General features: G+C 46.1%; 2 protein-coding genes across 6 annotated transcripts; one reads left to right on the plus strand and one right to left on the minus strand.

Annotated features, from left to right (window-relative positions):
* The first annotated feature begins 977 nt into the window (after nt 1–977).
* On the plus strand, nt 978–10,469 carry LOC108942304 (cytoplasmic polyadenylation element-binding protein 1-like). 5 transcript variants are annotated; one of them, XM_018765550.2, is made up of 12 exons: nt 978–1,169; nt 1,978–2,149; nt 4,362–4,556; nt 5,719–5,945; nt 6,176–6,431; nt 6,569–6,682; nt 6,753–6,857; nt 7,130–7,266; nt 8,357–8,555; nt 8,674–8,768; nt 8,859–8,939; nt 9,103–10,469. In XM_018765550.2, the coding sequence occupies exons 1-12, from the start codon at nt 1,155–1,157 to the stop codon at nt 9,211–9,213; spliced, it is 1,707 nt and encodes a 568-aa protein (XP_018621066.1). In that variant the 5' UTR covers nt 978–1,154; the 3' UTR covers nt 9,214–10,469. The 5 variants fall into 5 exon arrangements, with proteins under 5 accessions (XP_018621066.1, XP_018621068.1, XP_018621067.1 ...); XM_018765552.2 differs by having other exon boundaries at nt 6,753–6,842; XM_018765551.2 differs by having other exon boundaries at nt 1,981–2,149.
* A 68-nt stretch (nt 10,470–10,537) lies between these two features.
* On the minus strand, nt 10,538–17,597 carry sv2 (synaptic vesicle glycoprotein 2). Its single transcript, XM_018765556.2, has 13 exons — nt 17,060–17,597; nt 16,757–16,825; nt 16,469–16,630; nt 16,116–16,278; nt 15,904–16,025; nt 15,513–15,676; nt 15,008–15,088; nt 13,597–13,692; nt 13,286–13,374; nt 12,947–13,083; nt 12,044–12,139; nt 11,795–11,954; nt 10,538–11,718 (listed from the first exon to the last, which is right to left on the minus strand). Exons 1-13 carry the CDS (start codon nt 17,145–17,147, stop codon nt 11,535–11,537), a joined length of 1,611 nt encoding a protein of 536 aa, XP_018621072.1. The 5' UTR covers nt 17,148–17,597; the 3' UTR covers nt 10,538–11,534.
* Nucleotides 17,598–17,683: the final 86 nt, after the last annotated feature.

Consider the following 17,683-nt stretch of genomic DNA (forward strand, 5'->3'; position numbering starts at 1 on the left):
TATTTTTTTCTTTTTCTCTATCAGCAGAAAACAAAGTGTTGTGTCCTAAGGGGTTTTCAGATTGTCTGCATTGAGTCTGACTTATTATGGCATTAATAAAAATAATACATACCACTTTTGATTTCCACTGAAGAGTAGTGAACTAATGAAATGTAATTAATTAGGTTCTTTGAGTGACACTTTTTTTAAAAAAAAAATATTTAAATCAATGTGTAGCACATTCTGCATGCCCTGGTGCTCAATGTCTTTTGGGCTCCATTAGTTGACCAAATCACTTTTTCATGGTCCAGTCTGGTCTGCCTGTTTATTCTCGTGTCTGTGTGAAAAGGTGAAGGATATGTTTTTCTTCTGCAAGACAATAATAAAATTTACTAAAACTGAAAATGCCCATTGATGCAGAATATTTCATAATGAGCCAGCGGTGTGGCGAAGGAAAGGTGCCGGGGACAGCTGGAATTGACCCAGGTAGGAGAACGAGCCGTTATTCTTATTATAATTAAAAGTTAATTGTAAAAGAGTTTGTGTTGAAGTGGCTGACCACACACATCGGGAGAAAAATGAACGAAAAATGTAATACTTTAAAATACTGGAAGAATGAAATGGCGGGAAAAAAAAACGTTTCCATCCGACATTTCCGGAAGGCGTGCAACGTAGAAAGCAGATGTTATGTATTACCCATGAAAAAGGAAAAAATATATATTTTTTAAGAAAAAAATGCAAGGCACAATAATGACTCAATAACAGTGAAACAGCGCAGACAGTAATCGGTCAATCGACAAAATAAATTTGCAAGTCACTGCAAACATGGAGAAATGTGCGGATATAACTTTATTTATTCATTTATTTATTTAAACTGATTTCTCCGTTGCTTTTTTTTCGTGACACTCCACACCCACATCTCCACCCGCCAGTAAATGGCGGCTGCGGGTCCGAACGCCGACCCCAGATACACTCGCGCGCGCCGGCTTCCCGCCCCCGACGATCGCGCACGTGCCCCCAATGTTGCCCTAATTCCGCCGAGCGGCTCTGCGCTTTAAGTACTTCGCGCTCGCGGCAGCTCGTGCGCCGTGACACCCGGTTGTTTTTTTTGTTGTTGTGCTCGCGCTTCTTTCGTGCTCTCGGACTCTCTCGCGCTCTGACTCTCACCGTGACTCATGGCGTTTTCCCTGGTGAGTGAGCGCGCGTTGGACCCAGCGGGGGGAGAGGAGGAGAAAAAAAAAAAAAAAAAACCCGCGACTAAACTCCTGGTTTTTGCCACTTGTTCCTCGGCACTCTAAATGCCCAGCACTTTGAGCCATTTCTGGTACTGTTTCGTCTGCAATACCTCCTTAATTTCTTAAGTTGCCGACTTCTACCTCACAAACTCACGACCGTGTCGTTAATAACGAAGCTCCCTGTGGCGTTTTACCTCTAACGGACTCAAGTCGTCTGGTGCTACATGGGCTAATTTTCTGTATTTTACTGACAAATGTGTTGCCGTGTTTCGTCATGCTTCAAAGTCTTTGCAAACCCTGTTTTTCTAGGTGGCCTTCCTTACCTTTTGTCTCAAACGAAGGCCTCCTCCTATATAACTTTTATTGAACTGCCTTAAAAACATGACGAGAAACGCAAAGATGGAAATTAGGGTTCAGAAGTGTCTTCAATCAGTCTATTCGTGTTGCTTTTTTTGCGAAGGTGTAGAACACATGGGGGGGTGGTGGTTTGAATCTGGTCCTCCAGCAATAGAATTTGTTCTGCCATGGCCCACAGGGTTGCATGTCTGTTCATTTATCACTTTTTGATTTAATTATGAAACCTTTAAGTGGTGTGTGGATGGGGGTTGCTAAACAGTTCAAATGCCACAAACTGGATTCTGAATGACTATCGCATAATGGCCGTGGTACTATTTCATTACCTTTTAGACTAGTTATAGGGCTGTATGGGCAGTGCTGCCTCATGCTAACTTGGGGCCTTTTGCTTGTTTTGTATGGCTTTCAGCAGAAAGATGACCTTGGATTCCATGATCGGTGGGACTCGGAGTCTCCAGCTCTTTCTACCTGCAGCAATGCAGATGTCTTCCGCAGAATGAACACCATGCTTGGGAACTCCCTAGACTTCACAGGGGTCTGCACCACGCCTGTTACCAAGGGGAAGCAGGATCACCTCTCGGGTAAGTTCTCAATGCAATTGTTGTAGATGGCCGAAGGGTGCGCAGGTTATATCCAATTATGAGCTGTGTAAGCAGGCAGCACACTTCAGCCACAGTGTCAGAAGGACCACATTTTTAGATATGGGTTCTCTTAAAGGACTAATTAGACTAGTCCCAGAACTCCGTTCTGGAAAGGTCCATACACTTACTGATTTAGCACATATGTACATATCATAGAAAATACAATGTGTGCATTACATCAGCAGAAAGAGACCTAAACAGAAACCATTTATAACTAAACAATGAGTGAAGTATGCTAGCTCTTCCAATTAATAACAATTGGACTGAATATTTAATAAAACACTTGTTGATTAATCCAGAGTTATTTAATCAGTAGGTTAGTACAGGTTGCCCTCAATGTGCTTAGAGGTTAAGTTCTGCAAAAGTCTTGTAGTGCTAGTAATGGCTACTCATTGAGTAACTGTCATGCTGAATTAAATTTTCAGTGAGGGATCCACTTTGCCCAGTTGTACCTAAATGACAAAGTAGTGTCCAGTTGACCTGAATGTTTTCAAATGCTGGGATTTGAAGTGCCCTGAGAACCCAACTAATTGTGAGAAGATGCAGGCTTCACACAGTTCATGTTTAAAAACTACTCCCTAATCTCCAACCCAGGAGCTGTGAGATCTGAGCACTACTTAATCTGACACCATAGTACTATGAGGCTTCAGGCAACATTTAAAACTCCCTTTAGTGATTATCAGGAGCACAGCAGAGGAGTTCAAGCCTTTCACATAAATTGTTTGGATGCTCTCTACTGCCATCTGAGGTCTGCTGACTTCTCAGATTTAAGTTTGTTTAAATAGTTGATCAAGCATTAAAATGAATGGAAGACATGAGTTTTAATGGATCAAGTCTAACTTCATTCACTTCGTCTGGAACCTCCCCCAAAAAAGTAACCTATGGTCTATTATCCAAAAATGGCATTGAACTTCAATCTGTTGGCCTACCTCAGTTTGTGTATGACTTTCAATGATCACTCGTCTTTTTCTTAGTAACATATCAGCAGTTGGGTTTCACAGTATACAAGCACAACGACATTATTTTGGTACAACCACCACTGCATAGCCCTTGAAAGGATGGCAGTCTTCAATTACCTGAATAGTTAACTTATTCTGTCTGGCTTCACGATGCTTTCTGCCTCCTGGCGTCTGGTCATCCTCACCCTTTTTAATTCTTTCAGTGTGTGTGACTTCCCACTAGCTGTCTGCTCCCTGAAATGGCAGTTGGACACACTACAATTACATGTGTCTGCAGTGCTATTCTACATAGGAATTTGTATAAGCTCATATGGGGAGCTTGACCCAGAGGTACTCTGCTTAATTTCATCATCAAGTCCAAATCCTGATATCTTTGAGTACTGTAGAATTGTTCCCTTCAAAAATGATTTGGTTAATGTGGTACACTAGCTGCACATACCTGTTGAGTTAAAATTTGGTCTCAATTTTTCCCCCTCTTTCTACCAGATGCTATCTGAGTTCCTAAGTGCACCAACACTCTTAAACTTTACCACTGTGTACCATATAGTTAATTCCTAGTAAATGGTGTGAAGTCTTAGCTGTTGGGGTGCTCATGTGAGCTGCCCTCCTACCCCTAATCAGGACCTGCTGAGTCAGGCTTCAGCAGGCTGCTGGATGCCATCCAGCCCTGGAGGGAGGGGATGGTAGTGACAATGCAGATGGTTCGTGTTCCATCTTCTGATTGGTGTGCTGTGATGGAGGCAGTGATACTGTGGGAGGTCCTATGCTGCCTCCTTCCTACTGCCAGCAGTAGTCAAACATTCTCTGCTCTCCCTGCATACTATCAGATGGATGACTGGCTGGGAATTTTATTTTATTCCAGTAGAGGGTGGAGCTTGGGGTCAATGTGGGTGAGGCACATGTGGTTTTTAGTGGGAGGGTATGAGCATCAGCACCCAGGTCACATGCTAGTTGGGTCACTGCAGATGGCGATTCATGGCAGCGGTACCAGGCGCAGCTGCAGGCCAGCTTCCAGACTCGTCGCTGGACCCCAGGGGCAGAGGAGCGCTTTTAGCAGGAAGACTTAAAAATAAGAAGCAATTCTCCTGCCTGCATTCTTCCACCAACTGTGCTGCCCCCCCCCCCCCCGACCAGCTGGTGCAGGCTGCTTGCCTAAACGCTGTCTCTCCACCCCCACCCTTTTGCCCACACAGAGCTGCAGGATTCGGACACAGCTGCTGCTGGGAGCAGGATGCTCTTCCCCAGCGGTGGCCAGGACTCTTCCTCCCGGGTCCTGCCTGACATTAATGACTTGGGCCTGGGACTACATTCTCTCCACCTTTCTGGGTGGGACCGCCCATGGAGTAGCCAGGACACAGAGCCTTCAGCCCAGACCAGCAGCCCCTCCAGTGAGTACAGTCTTCAGTTGGCCTAGGGTGGACTAAGACAAGTTCTGAATGTCTGTTTGTATAAAATGAGCATTGCCATGCTCAGCAGTGGGTGCACAGCAGAAGCAGGGAGTATATGTACTGATGTCTGGAAAAAGAATAAGGCCTAGTCTGGCATGTCTAGAACATGCTGTGCCTTGGATTTTGTTGCTGCTATGGAAGGTTCTGGATGGCTTGGTCTGACATGAGGTTTGTTCAGGTGTCTGAGCATCTCACTGCCCAGACCTAGAGACTGACATACCACTAGCAGAACTGGTACACATTCTTGTGGCACACTATTCTCCTCTCCCTCAGAGGAGAACCCCCCCTTGCCCCCATAGGAAATCATGACTTTCTGCCAGAGCAAGAATCAGCAGTTTGAGTTAGGACAGGGAATGGATATTTGCCAGTCATGCCAAACCAGGGTAACTGCAGATTCTATACTTGAGTTTGAGCTTTTGGGATACTAGTGTCTCATTGCTTTGCTAACTGCTTTGACACTGACAGGTCTAGGACACTTGACTAGGCTTTCTGAATGGTCTGTTACAGAAGACATGTCCTAATTAGCCTCGGCTACAAGGGCTGGCAGTGTTAAACAATTTAGTCCTCTGATCGGATATTGAGGTGCACATGTATTTATCACTAAATGGTTTTAGTCCTTTTGTCTGGGTGCCTTGGAGTTGCTAGATCAAGTTGTGAATGCCTGACCTCATGCAACACCATTGTATTTCTGCTTGGGGGCGCGTCATAATCTATAGCATCTCAACATTCTTGCTGGATTCTTAATATTTGAGTGAAAAGAATCAATGTCCAAGTCCTTGAAGGCAGGTCACTCGTCCAAGTACAAGAACCTCCATATTGCCAACACTGTTATGTTGGATCAGTGACTTGGGCTCCATGTGTGCTTCCCCTTTGCCCCCACTCAAGCAGAAGCATCTAGAATTACCTAAAGGTTTGCTGATCCTTTTCATTTCAATATGACTGTTCAGATAGCTTGGTTGATGCACAGCAGCCATTTTGTACCTGAACAGTTAAATTGAGAACTAGTTTAGTTTGGGTGTTAACTTGGGTAGTTTTATTAAAAAAAAAAAAAAAAAACTTGGGGTGTAAGGTTTTTTTGCTTACAGTTGCTTGTCTCTTGCAGTGTTTGGTATGCTTGGTAGACCCCTGGGAAACATGCTGAGCAAGCCTCCAGGCCTCCCCTCCCATAAGCCCCAGGGGGCAGCAGACTTTCTGGATAAATTCCCTGGCATGGCTCGGATGAACTCCCGGTTGGATTCACGCTCCCTCCTGGACTCCCGCTGCAGTAGCCCTGCGGACTCTGAGACAAGTGGCTTCAGTTCCAGCTCAGACCATCTCTGTGATCTCCTTGTAAGCCATAGCCCTTGAGTTTAAAAGCTTTCCAACCATATGGCTCCATGTTCTCCCTGGAAGTTTAAGGCTAGCAGGTCATGTATACTTGAAGAAAGTCTGAGCCCCTCCGTACGTCTTGTAGTATGCTCAGTAGGATACTTGCACCTTTCATGAAGTCTACTACAATTTTCATCTTAAAGTTTATTGCAGGATTTTTCATCTCGCATGGTATTTACCTGCTTCCCCAGTCCTCCCTTAGGGTCTCTCCTCCACTGCCCCTGCTGATGTCCAACATACAAAAGGATCCACTGAAGCTTGGCCTGAGTCCTCGACTGGATCAAGACAGCTCCCCACTGGCTGCCTCACCCTCACCAGCCATGACTTCGAGCACTCTCTCCAAGCGTTGGCCTGGAGCATCTGTGTGGCCCAGTTGGGACCTTCTGGAGACTCCTGATGACCCTTTCAGTATTGAGAGGGAGGCACGGCTGCACCGGCAGGCTGCAGGTATCGAACAGAGATGAACTGGCTCATTCCAACATCCCCTGAACCCACCAGTTGATATATTCAAGTTTTAAGTCTGGTTATGATCTTAAATTAATAAATAGGTTTTGTTTTTTGGGTCAATTGCAATTCCTGACCAGCTGTGAATGAAGCCACCTTTACTTGGAGTGGACAGCTTCCTCCCAGGAACTACAAAAATCCCCTCTACTCCTGCAAAGTCTTCCTTGGGGGTGTTCCCTGGGACATTACTGAAGGTAGTGAGCTGCTATGTTCAGACTGATCTATAGCTGGACTCAGACTGACACCTGGTTTGTGTCTCTGCAGCTGGCCTGATCAACACATTCAGTAGCTACGGCCCTCTGACTGTGGAGTGGCCGGGTAAGGATGGCAAGCACCCTCATTGCCCTCCTAAAGGTAATATGCCCAAAGGTAATGATATGGGTAGGATATTTTTTTTTACCCCCCTTACGGAGCACTTTGAGGTGGCACGACTCGGTATGGCTCAGTATAGGATTCCCAGAGGGTGCAGACTGGGTATGGGGACACCGTTGGTGGTGGAGGGACCTGCTGTCTTTGCATGCAGGTGGATTAGTTGTAGGGGTAATGGTGGACTGATGCACATACTACTAGAACTTGTCTTTGTTTACACAGTTTGCACTTGTAGTGGGGGAAGGTTTGTGGTTGACTTGCTTTTCCGACAGGGTATGTGTACCTGGTGTTTGAGTCGGAGAAGTCTGTCCGAGGCTTGCTCCAAGCTTGCAACCAAGACCTGCTGCACCCAGAGAACTACAGCGAGTACTACTTCAAGATGTCCAGCCGGAGGATGCGCTGCAAGGATGTGAGTAGGGTGGGGCTTGATGTGAGCATGTAGACATCTGACCCTCTGAATTGTCTGGTTCTCTAATGTTCTTTGTCATAGGCATTGCAAGATTATACTCAGTCTTTAATTGCCAGCTAAATACACCTGGAGTAGTTGTGTAGGACTAGAACAACTTGGCTCCTTTTGGTATAGTGTATGACTGTTGTGCAAACATGCATGCTTATGGGATCATCATTAAATGGGAACTTGACTGTTTTGTCATCTTGGTCTAATATAGCTGTCTGGTATTCATGATGGCAAGCTTTTACAGGACATGCTCAACAAATTGAGTTACACCTGTTAAATTGCTGTAGATAATGGAAAAACAAATCAGATGGCAGCTGACAATGTCATGCAATGGGCAAACATCACATCCATGTATATCCTGCGTATGTCATGTTTGCAACATAGTGTCACTGCATAAGATGAGCAGTTATGTTGTGCAGCAAAACTAGCTTTATAGCTTTTTACAGAATCTAGCCAGTGAATCAAAGGACATCTGTTAAGAGGTTTTCTTGTGTTCAAAAGTTCAGGACCCAGTGTTTGAGATACACTGAAGTTGTATCTGTCAATGTCCTCATTGTACCTCTGAAATATGAAATGATCCCATGGGTCTCATCAATATTTAAAATCAGTGCTTAGCAGTTATGCATGTGATATTCCTGCTGAAGTTTTTTTTTTTACATGGTTTGTGGATTAAATTACTGAAGTAACCACTTCAAGGAGCAAACTTTCCTGTTTGAGGACTTTCTGATCAATAACCATGCAAATGTAGCTTAAAACTGCACTCTTATGCAGAATTGGTGACTCCAAGTTGCTGCTTTGTGACTGCCTTGTAAAGAATTGGCATCCTATCCAAGGTGTACCCTGTCTTATGCCCTGGCCTTCTGGAATAAACTTGTCCAGTGCAGGGTCACTGTAGTTATGGAATCATTAATTTTCATTAAATGAGAGAATTAAGGGGCTAATGACATTTAGTCAACTTGACAAAATGAAGTGATGTATCACGCAAGTGTCCTTGCAGAAATTGGTTAGGCTGACCTTGATCACCCTTTGACCTTGATCACAGGTACAAGTCATCCCTTGGGTGATCTCAGACAGCAATTATGTGCGCTGCCCTTCCCAGCGCCTGGATCCCAGCAAGACTGTATTTGTGGGTGCTCTTCATGGCATGCTCAATGCTGAGGCTCTTGCCAGCATTATGAATGACCTTTTTGGGGGTGTTATGTATGCTGGCATTGATACAGACAAGCACAAGTATCCAATTGGTAAGCTTTCCTACTCCTAATCAACAGGCCTTCACTATAGACTGATTTGGTCAGCATGCACAGTAAAACTAGCTTAGAGTTTGACTCACGTTTTAATGGTTTTTCTAAATCTCAAAAGGATCTGGGCGTGTAACCTTCAGCAACCAGCGCAGTTACTTGAAGGCTGTGAGTGCAGCATTTGTGGAGATCAAAACCCCCAAGTTCACAAAGAAGGTCAGCATGTCCAAAACCATTGACTGCATCTGGTAGCAAGTTAATAGAACCAGTTATTGGTCCTCATTGTCTCCACATGGCCTCTTTCAGGTCCAAATTGATCCATATCTGGAGGATTCAATGTGCCAGGTGTGCAGTCGGCAGCCCGGTCCATTCTTTTGTAGAGACCAGGTGAGATGTCTGCAGGTTCTTCTGCTGAAAGCAGTACGCAGGAGATAGTTTGTATACTGCTTTGCTAGTGTAGAGCAATATGCAGGGACCTGGTGTGGAGGCTGTATGGTCAATCTTTTAGTAGATTACTGGAAGGGTAATGAGTTCTTGTTCACCTCCCTAGGCCTGTTTTAAGTACTACTGCCGCTCCTGTTGGCACTGGCAGCACTCCATGGACATCTTGAGCAACCACCGGCCGCTGATGCGCAACCAGAAGAACCGTGACTCCAGCTAGGCACCTGCAACTGCAGTGGATAACCTATTAGGCCACTGCCCCTCCTATCACTCACAGGGAGCATGGCTGTAGTGAGGGAGAGGCCAGCACTCTCCCTGCTGTCCCACAGGGATGGAGCACGATACCACATCCACCTGGGCTTGTGTGGCGGGGGGGACACTGTAGAAAGTTCACTATTGCACTTGCTATTTTTTGCAGTTTCCTTGTTCACAATAGCACTATGCACAGTGACGAGTTGGGATGACAGGCCCCACTAGCCAGGCGCAGCACTTGCTGCCCAACTGGGTGATTCAGGCCAGGGCTCAGAAGGTATTGATGGGGAAAATGCCTTCTTGATTTTTAGAGCATTTTTTTTTCCCTCAGTTTTCCATGCCTTGCATATTGCCAAAGGATCATGCAGGCTTCATTGCCTTTCACATTGGGGAATGCCATACAGTGCCTTTTTCAATTGGGTTTTTGTCCCTTCAGTAGGCCTGCCTTATTTCTCTGGCAACCCACTGGTGTTTTACTTTGCAACTGGTTTAAATGAGGCCCAACTCATCTTCCAGACATTTTTACGCAGTTTTTTACTAATTTTTACACGGTTTTAAGTCGTGACATGGAGAAAAATTTAAGAATACTACCTGGCGGCTTTTTAATTTTTTCTTCCCCTTGAGATTTTTCTTTTTTTGGGGCCTTTTTCCTCCTCCCCACGCCCCCCCACCCAATCTACTTATCGGGCACAAATGAAGGTGTGAAGCATTGCTCTGCTTGCATAGGCAGTCCAGTTACTTCCAGCAGCCCTGCTGGATGCCTTTGCGGTTTGGGTTACCCTTGTGTTCAACCCACTGACTAATGGATACAGACCTTGACCTTGGAGATTAGTGTACATAGTTTTAATTTGCACTTTTTAATTTGCACATGGAAGAGGTGATGGTGGTTTTAATCACTCATTTTTGTACATCAACAGAAGGGCGGGTGTTATGTCTTCATTGGCTTGGCTTGTTTTCCTGTTGATTGTAGAACTAACTTCATGTATGAGGAGCCCATAGACCAGGCTTTTCCTACCTCTCCTTACTTCCTGATGTCTCATAGCTCTGTTCAATCTGTGAAGCTGTGTGCTGAACTGTGCTGGTTTTCCATGCTGAGTCTGCTATGGTTGCCTAGCCCAGCAGCTTTTTAGAGTTCTGTAAGTCTACCTCATTGTTTGCAAACTCTGCTGCAGTTACCTACAGATGTGGAGTATGTTCTGATTGGGCACAATAAAAGTGGTGAAGCATTATCAGTTTTGCCTCTTTTTTTATTAAATTATAAACTTGCAGCATTTCCTGTGTTCACACCTGCTCACCTCTGTAACAGGTTCCAGTTTCAGAAAAGGGAAGGCACTTGACCAGCCATCATACAGAGTTCAGATTACAATCTTAAAACAATTGTGCATCAGCTATATTGGTTGTATTAATTTGATTGAAAATCAGCAGGAAGGTCAGTAACTAAGTATGTGACAATGCTGTGATGACAGCTATTTTACGTGTTTCAATTGCTAGTCTTGGCAAAGTCACATTTGCCTAAAATTAAGAAATTTGTTCCATCAATAGATACATTATTGTAAGAATAATGTGCAAAGACAAAGATTCCACTTGAACAAACTGTCATTGTATCATTTGCCTTGTGTGTCCTTGGTCATTCTGGCCCTCTAGGGATAGAACACTTGATGGGGGGTCTTGCTCACTTAAGGATTGATCAAATAGCCTGTCCTGGAATGATTCTGGAGTCTGTAAATGGGTCTGATTGCTAATTGCATAATTGCTCAAATAAGCATGAGCTATGGCTTCAACAGTCACATTCTGCTCAAGCTCTGCTGTTGTACTCAGAGGCTGAATTTTGCATCTTTAAGTTCTAGAGAGCTCACCTAGTACCTTAACTTATAATCCTATGTGTTTATGTAGATTATACTTACAGCTAGAGATGTACATAGTTGCTTACAGCAGCGTTAGTAACCACATGAGGGTTTTATATTGAGTCAACTGACAAGCACTGGAATGGCTATGGCATTAGGTTTTCAGTGTCAGCTTCAGCAACGTGAACTATTATATCCCTTTATTGGTTTCATTTAGATTTAGTGACTTTCCCAGCTTCATGGAAACCAGTTCAATTTTTCTGTGCACAAGACAAAGTATGAAATATTTTGTCTCTAATGTACAGCTTCACCTACTGCACTTGTGATTTGACTTGTCTGTTCTTTGGTCAATGTTCAGGGAGCTATCAAGGGCTTGAATGGATTCCACCCAGCATTTAGAATGGTCTGGATCAACCCTTGAGGGCTCTGGTTGGTCCAGGTGACATCACATGAGCTCAGCCTGCTTGGTTTGGGGCAGTTTGAGAGCAGTGATCCCTCCAGAGGCCAGCAATGCTGCCACCAGCAGTACAGGGATGGCACAGTTTGTGTCTACCAGCTGGCCAAATGCCAGGTTGCCCATGAGGGCAGCCACTCTGGCAATGCCGGTGAAGAACCCCAAAGCTGAAGACCTGGAACACAAATTTTTGGTCAGTGTGGCTCCCAAAGAATCCAAACCAGATGGAGGTAGAAGTCCATGGCAGGTACCTGAGCGCTGTTGGGTAGAGTTCGGTGCTGACCACGTCCAGTGCATTCCAGGCAACAACGGAGACCGCGCTGAACACGCAGGACATGACAAGGCTCTGGGTCTTGGTCTTCACGGCCCACACGGAGAACACACTGACTCCTGAAACCAGCAGGCTGCATGCTAGGAAAACAGGTCAGAGAATGAGGGTCAGCTACACTGCGCAGGAAATAATGTGACGTGATAAATGGCTTCTTTCTCGGCCTACTCACAGAGCAGTACCCTCCCCCCAACAACGTCCATCAGCAGGATGGTGAAGATGTTTCCTGGCAAGTTGGAAGCTGCTGTGATGAATCCCTCCATGTAGACTGGAGAGAAAGCACTTATATTAGAGGTATTCAGGTCCTTGCATCCCACCAGCTATACATTTTAATCATCTTTATTACATAGGGGCAGCAGGTGCTGTACCACTTAGCTGTCATCTTGGAATGAATGGATCTGTGTTCAAATGCTACCTTTTTGTTTTAGTACATTTAAGGTACTTACTCTGAATTGACATGGTAAAAATTACCCATATGAATGAATAGGTAAATGTAACTAGCTTAGTGTATAAACCTCACATTTTAATGCTGTATCAGGGGGTAGGCTAAGTGCCATTGAGGCAAAGTCGACAAATAGGGACTACACGTGGTTTTCACGGTAAAAGGATGCAAAGTAGTTTACCGTTGCCTTCCTGAACTACAGGGGGAAGCCCCTGTGAACACTGGGGAACATGCAAACTCCACACAGACTGTGTGGGATCAAACTCCAGGTATGAAACTGCTGCCCAGGCTTTGTGAGGCACCAGTGCTACTCCCTGTGCAGTCATGTCACTTAAGATGGGACCAGAAGCAAATTTTCAGTCTGTGCTACTTCCTCCCCATCACTGATGGCAGATAATCTCACTGAAATGTCATATTAGTCAATCAAGTCGATGTATGGATAAGTGACCCATTGTAAGTAATGTATATAGCAGTGTAAGTCACCTTGGTGAATAAGGTATGTGGGCTGATAACACTGCATAATATCCATTGTAAGTGGCTTTGGAGAAAAGCGTCTAAGTGAATAAATGTAAATATGTCGTGCAGGTTATTTTCAGGAACTAAACTCCTGTTGTTTGTGCTGGGGGTGTCTACCTGCTGTCTTCACGGGGTAGCAGCTCTCATTCTGGGAGTCTGGAGAAACAGCACCATGAGACACATTGGAACACGGCAGACCTCCCATCTCCATCCTTCGGAACAATTCAGGGAGCCACATCCAAAGGCCGTAGTACCTGCGTGTGGGTGATCGGGTAGGGAGAACCACCTGCTGTGAATCAGTTGTATCACATCCACGACCAAATGTGTTTAGATTAAGCATCTTCATCCAGTAATGCTCTGAAAAATAGCTGTCGTTAAAAGCACCAGACTGAAATATTTAACTAGTTTTGGTGTTTTGATTTAGGCTGTCGGTGGGAGGTGACGTGAGCTACAAACCCGAAGGATATGCAGTAGAATATGATGAGCAGAACAATGCTTCTAGAGGTCAGCGGTCTGAAGAAAATTTGCCTCATGGGGTCCAGACCCTACAGCACAAGGGAGAGGAAGGACATTTCAAAAACTTGGCCACCTGGCATGGTTCCCCTGAGGGATAGTATGATTAGCCAAACCAGGTTGTCCAGTGAATTGATAGATGGAGCAGGACTTGGCAGATCTCCAGAGCCAGAGGCTGGAAAACTCCAGAATGAGGGAAAAACCTGCTTTACAGCATCCAGAACATTTCATCACAAATTCTGTCAGCACCTTACCCGTATGGTGAGGCAAACAATGTGTTGCAGTCTTGAACCACTGGCTGCCTTGCCTCTCTGATTCTTGCATCCAGAAGTAGTTTGCAGACCAGATATCTGTGGACACACCAAACAAGGCAAAAAAATAAAAATTCAGAAGGTCTCCTATGCATGCAAGGTATGGTACACCAGTGTCATTATCAATAAGGACAAAATATGTTTTGTTTTACTCCACGGTCAGTAGTAACTGCCCCAGTCTTGTTGGTTTTACCTTTATTCATTTAGCAGACACTTTTCTTCAAAAGGATGTCCATCTCAGAGAAAAAAGTGCATTTATTTCACTGACAACTGTCTTTAGTAGTAGCCTACAGAACTGATAGGCGACACAAAGGTAATTGTGACAGGAAATGTAAACTTATGGACTAGAAATGATATGGAGGGAAGTAAGTCTGAAAGATGTTTTGAGACCCTTCTTCAGCAGTTCTGAGTGAGAGATGGAGTTCGTTCCATCACACTGGAGCCAGAAGTGAGAATTTTCAGGCTTTTGATTTTCCGACCAGAGGTGGAGGAACATCGTCTGGTTGGGGGTGTAGCGAGGGATTCGGTCCTGTAGGTACCAGGGAGCAAATCCGTTGATGGTCTTGTAATGACAAGATGCCAAAAATATGATCGCTGCTATTTGTTGGACTGATGTGTTACGTGTGAGTGCTGTGACCAGTAACGGTGAAGTGTAAGGGCAATTCAAACACAGGTATAATCCTCCTTCAGGCTGTTACCTCGCTTGGGCAGGATCTTAGATAAATAACCATTGTAAGTATTGTATTTAGCAGTGTAAGTCACCTTGGTGACTAAGGTGTGGGCTGAAAACACTAAAGAGTTCATTGGAAAATAAATTGCTAAATAAATGTACCGTAAATGTAAACAAATCCACCTTGATATCGGATTCAAAAATCAGCAACTGTTTTAGTGGAATTTGTTTTTGTACTCTTAAATTGGGTTCTGTCACTTTTCAAAACATGACCGAAGCGGCATGTCCAGGGAGAAGTACAGCTTGTTTTGGGGTCGTTGTCGGCCAGCGTTCCTCTGGATGATAAACTGTATGCGGCTTTGTAAAAAAAAAAAAAAAAAAGGGGGGGGGGGGACATATTCCACAGCCTCCCACACTCAGGAAATAAGCAGCTCTCAGGACATTGAGCAAAATGACCGATATCCTGTCTCGACAGCGACGATCAGATTAGACCCCTCCTCCGCCTTATGCAGACTCCGCCGCAGAGGACACTTTGCAGGGAGAGACTGGAGCAAATTAGCTACAGGAGTCCTTTAATTGTGCAGCGGTTAGGGGTCACACTGGTGGACCGAGCACGTGAGGCACAAACTCTCACAGCGGCCGCAGACGACAGGAAGAGGCCGAAGGAGGTGTTAGGATACGTACTAGGAGGGGTCTGGAGCTACCCCACTGGTTCATTCTGAACATCTTCTGGAACACCTCTATAGCTGCCTCCTCGAGTCCAGCCTGTGGGAGGCAAGGAAAGGAGGGGCAGGTTAGGGACAGGGAGGTGATAACATTTCTGTAGCGTAGTAATTACTCACACCACCATGGTACCAGCATTGCACAGAAGGGGCGTAGCGTAACGTTATGGGGTCGCCACCCCAGTCACACCTTTGCACAGATGGTGACCGTGATTTACCTGATCACACCAAACCCAGCTTGACTGTGACACTCCCTCCGCCTGTCAAATGCCATCATGTGCCCTGACAGCTGAGAAGAACTATGTACGGTGTCTGTCTGCCCGACAGATTGGTCACCACCCTTCACAGTGACCATGAATGGCCAGGAAAGGGCACCAGTGGCCATAGAGGCAGACCGAGCGCGTAAGATTAAAGCTAACTTTGCTGTCAAAGGCAAGTATCCCAAGTGAGACACGCCGCAACGGTACCTCCATGAGGAACCTGGGGCTCTCCGGCATGGCCAGCCCGAAAACAAGCGCCGAGGACAAGCTGGGGATGGAGCAGAGCATCACAAAGAGCCTCCAGCTCTGGAAGTGCAGAGAGCCCAACCAGAAGCCAGAAAAGGAACTGGGGATGATGAGCCAAGCAAGGCCTACATGCATGGAAATACACACAAACGTTGATATGTCAATGGAGGGTCATTCACGGTACCATTGAAGTCTTGATACAGTACGTCAAGAGCTCTAAATTTACTTTTCTAAACTCATATTCATGATTTTGTCAGTATAACTGCTTTCTTAAATTAAAAAGCTATGTCCTCGAGTGCAAGCGAGAGCTCGGGTTCGGGAAGGCTGGCCGATCGTGCTGTCGGTGGCGTACCTGCAGCCAGGATGTTTCCTGCCATCCAGAAGGTGGCCAACGCACTGATCATCATCCCCCTGCGCTTGCGTGGCTGGAACTCCGAGAAGTAGGAGAAGACAACTGGGATGGAACCGCCCACCCTGGGAGCAACAGCGGAGGGGGTGGGGTCCTAAGATGTTGCTCAGCCTGTGTGAGCGACCAGAGCAGCGGGCAGACGGTGGGAGACCTACCCCAGGCCACTGACGATGCGCATGAATAGAAACATCCAGAAGTTGGGGGCTAGGCCTGCCAGAGCCCCAAAAATGCCATTCACAGCCAGAGAAACCACGAGGACCTTCCGGCGGCCCCTCTGATCAGCCAGGGAACCCCACAGGCATCCGCCCACCATCATCCCTGCACGATGGAGCAAAGTGACACTGTTAGTGACACGGGCCTAACCGAGAATGAAGGCCACTGGGTACCGTAAGAGTTACGGATCATAATTTGGAGCCAGAAGATTGGATCTTTGTGCCATAGCAGTAACATATAACGATCGTATTTGTGATCTCCGAGCGACTTTGTCTCCTGTGTCGTCGCAGCGCACCCAGGAAAATGCTGGCGTTGAGCACCCCCATGTCGGAAGAGCTGAGCCGCAGGTCACACCGCGCCGTGGGCAGCAAGAAGGACACGCACAGGATCTCCACAGCATCGCTCGCGTTGGCCCATCCGCACACCCCCAACAGGAGGCCGTGGAATAAACCGAAACCTGAAGACGGAGAGCGGCAGCGGAAACGTTTTCGTCGATCCCAGAGAAGCGCCCGTCAGACGGGAGCCACCGACTGGCGTGCGGCCGTGGCGTTTCGGTGTTAAGCTGCACCGAGGGTAGCGATACCTGCTTTCTCCACGGCCTCTTCGTAGGAGAGCTTCGTCTCCTCGGGGTCACCGCCGTCATCGCCTTCACCTGCCACACAGGTTGCAGTAATCAATCACCAGCATTTAATGGAATGGCTTTATCCTGCATATATAATAAGATACATTTATATACACATAATCTTGCTGATATCTTACTGATCACAACAGTACACACCATTTTTATGAAAGTGGGGTGTACAGGGTTGGAATAATTAACGTTAAAACATACTAAAATCCAGTTTTCATTTCTCTCTCTGGTACTCATGATCTGTGCTGCGTGTACCTCCTGGCTCCGGGTCCCAGGGGATGGCGCCGAGCAGCGGTTCCTGCTGGTCGCCTTCGTCGTCCTCCCTAATATTCCTCCTGGACATTGGGTCTCCTTATTCCCTCCCCCTCGGAAATGTCAGTCACGAGCTCCCATCGCACACCTCGTCACCCCCGTTTTTATTTGAACACGAACATTACAACGCGATTCCAAACACGTCATATCCAATGCCCCGGTCCGTACTGGGGCTGGGGGCGTGGACCGGGAGCCGAAGTGCGTCTCGCGTCCGCCTATCTGCGCAGCTTTTAAAGGCAAAGCGCACCGCTAAAACGGGAAGAGTTCGGAAGGCAGCCGGCAAACTTGTTAGTCGTGTTATTGTTAAACTATGACACTACTGTTACACTCTTACAATATTACAATAATGCGCATTTACACTATCACGCTGTGACCTGCTGAAGAACCTCCCGTGTCCTTCCCCTTTAAATAGTTTGTTTCCGCCGACTTTCCTGTTTTGACGGTCTTCTCGGCTCCTGTTCGCTTTAAAATAGTGTCTTGACCGCCGTACTTTCCCTTTAAACGCGTCAATGACGTCCACACTTCCCCTTTAAGTGCAAACCTGACCGTTGTACTTTCCCTTTTAGG

Source organism: Scleropages formosus, chromosome 5 (genome assembly GCF_900964775.1).
Source record: "Scleropages formosus chromosome 5, fSclFor1.1, whole genome shotgun sequence".
Taxonomy (NCBI): domain Eukaryota; kingdom Metazoa; phylum Chordata; class Actinopteri; order Osteoglossiformes; family Osteoglossidae; genus Scleropages; species Scleropages formosus.

Bases quoted from the DNA above. Each gene is read 5' to 3' on its own strand.
- LOC108942304 (XM_018765550.2), top strand. The intron at 2,150-4,361 runs GTAAGTTCTCAA...TTGCCCACACAG, and splicing joins GAAGCAGGATCACCTCTCGG to AGCTGCAGGATTCGGACACA. The intron at 6,683-6,752 runs GTAGTGAGCTGC...GTGTCTCTGCAG, and splicing joins TCCCTGGGACATTACTGAAG to CTGGCCTGATCAACACATTC.
- sv2 (XM_018765556.2), bottom strand. From the start codon at position 17,147: ATGTCCAGGAGGAATATTAGGGAGGACGACGAAGGCGACCAGCAGGAA. The intron at 16,026-16,115 runs GTAGGTCTCCCA...TGTTGCTCCCAG, and splicing joins CGCATCGTCAGTGGCCTGGG to GGTGGGCGGTTCCATCCCAG. The intron at 11,955-12,043 runs GTGAGTAGGCCG...CTGTTTTCCTAG, and splicing joins TGGGGGGAGGGTACTGCTCT to CATGCAGCCTGCTGGTTTCA.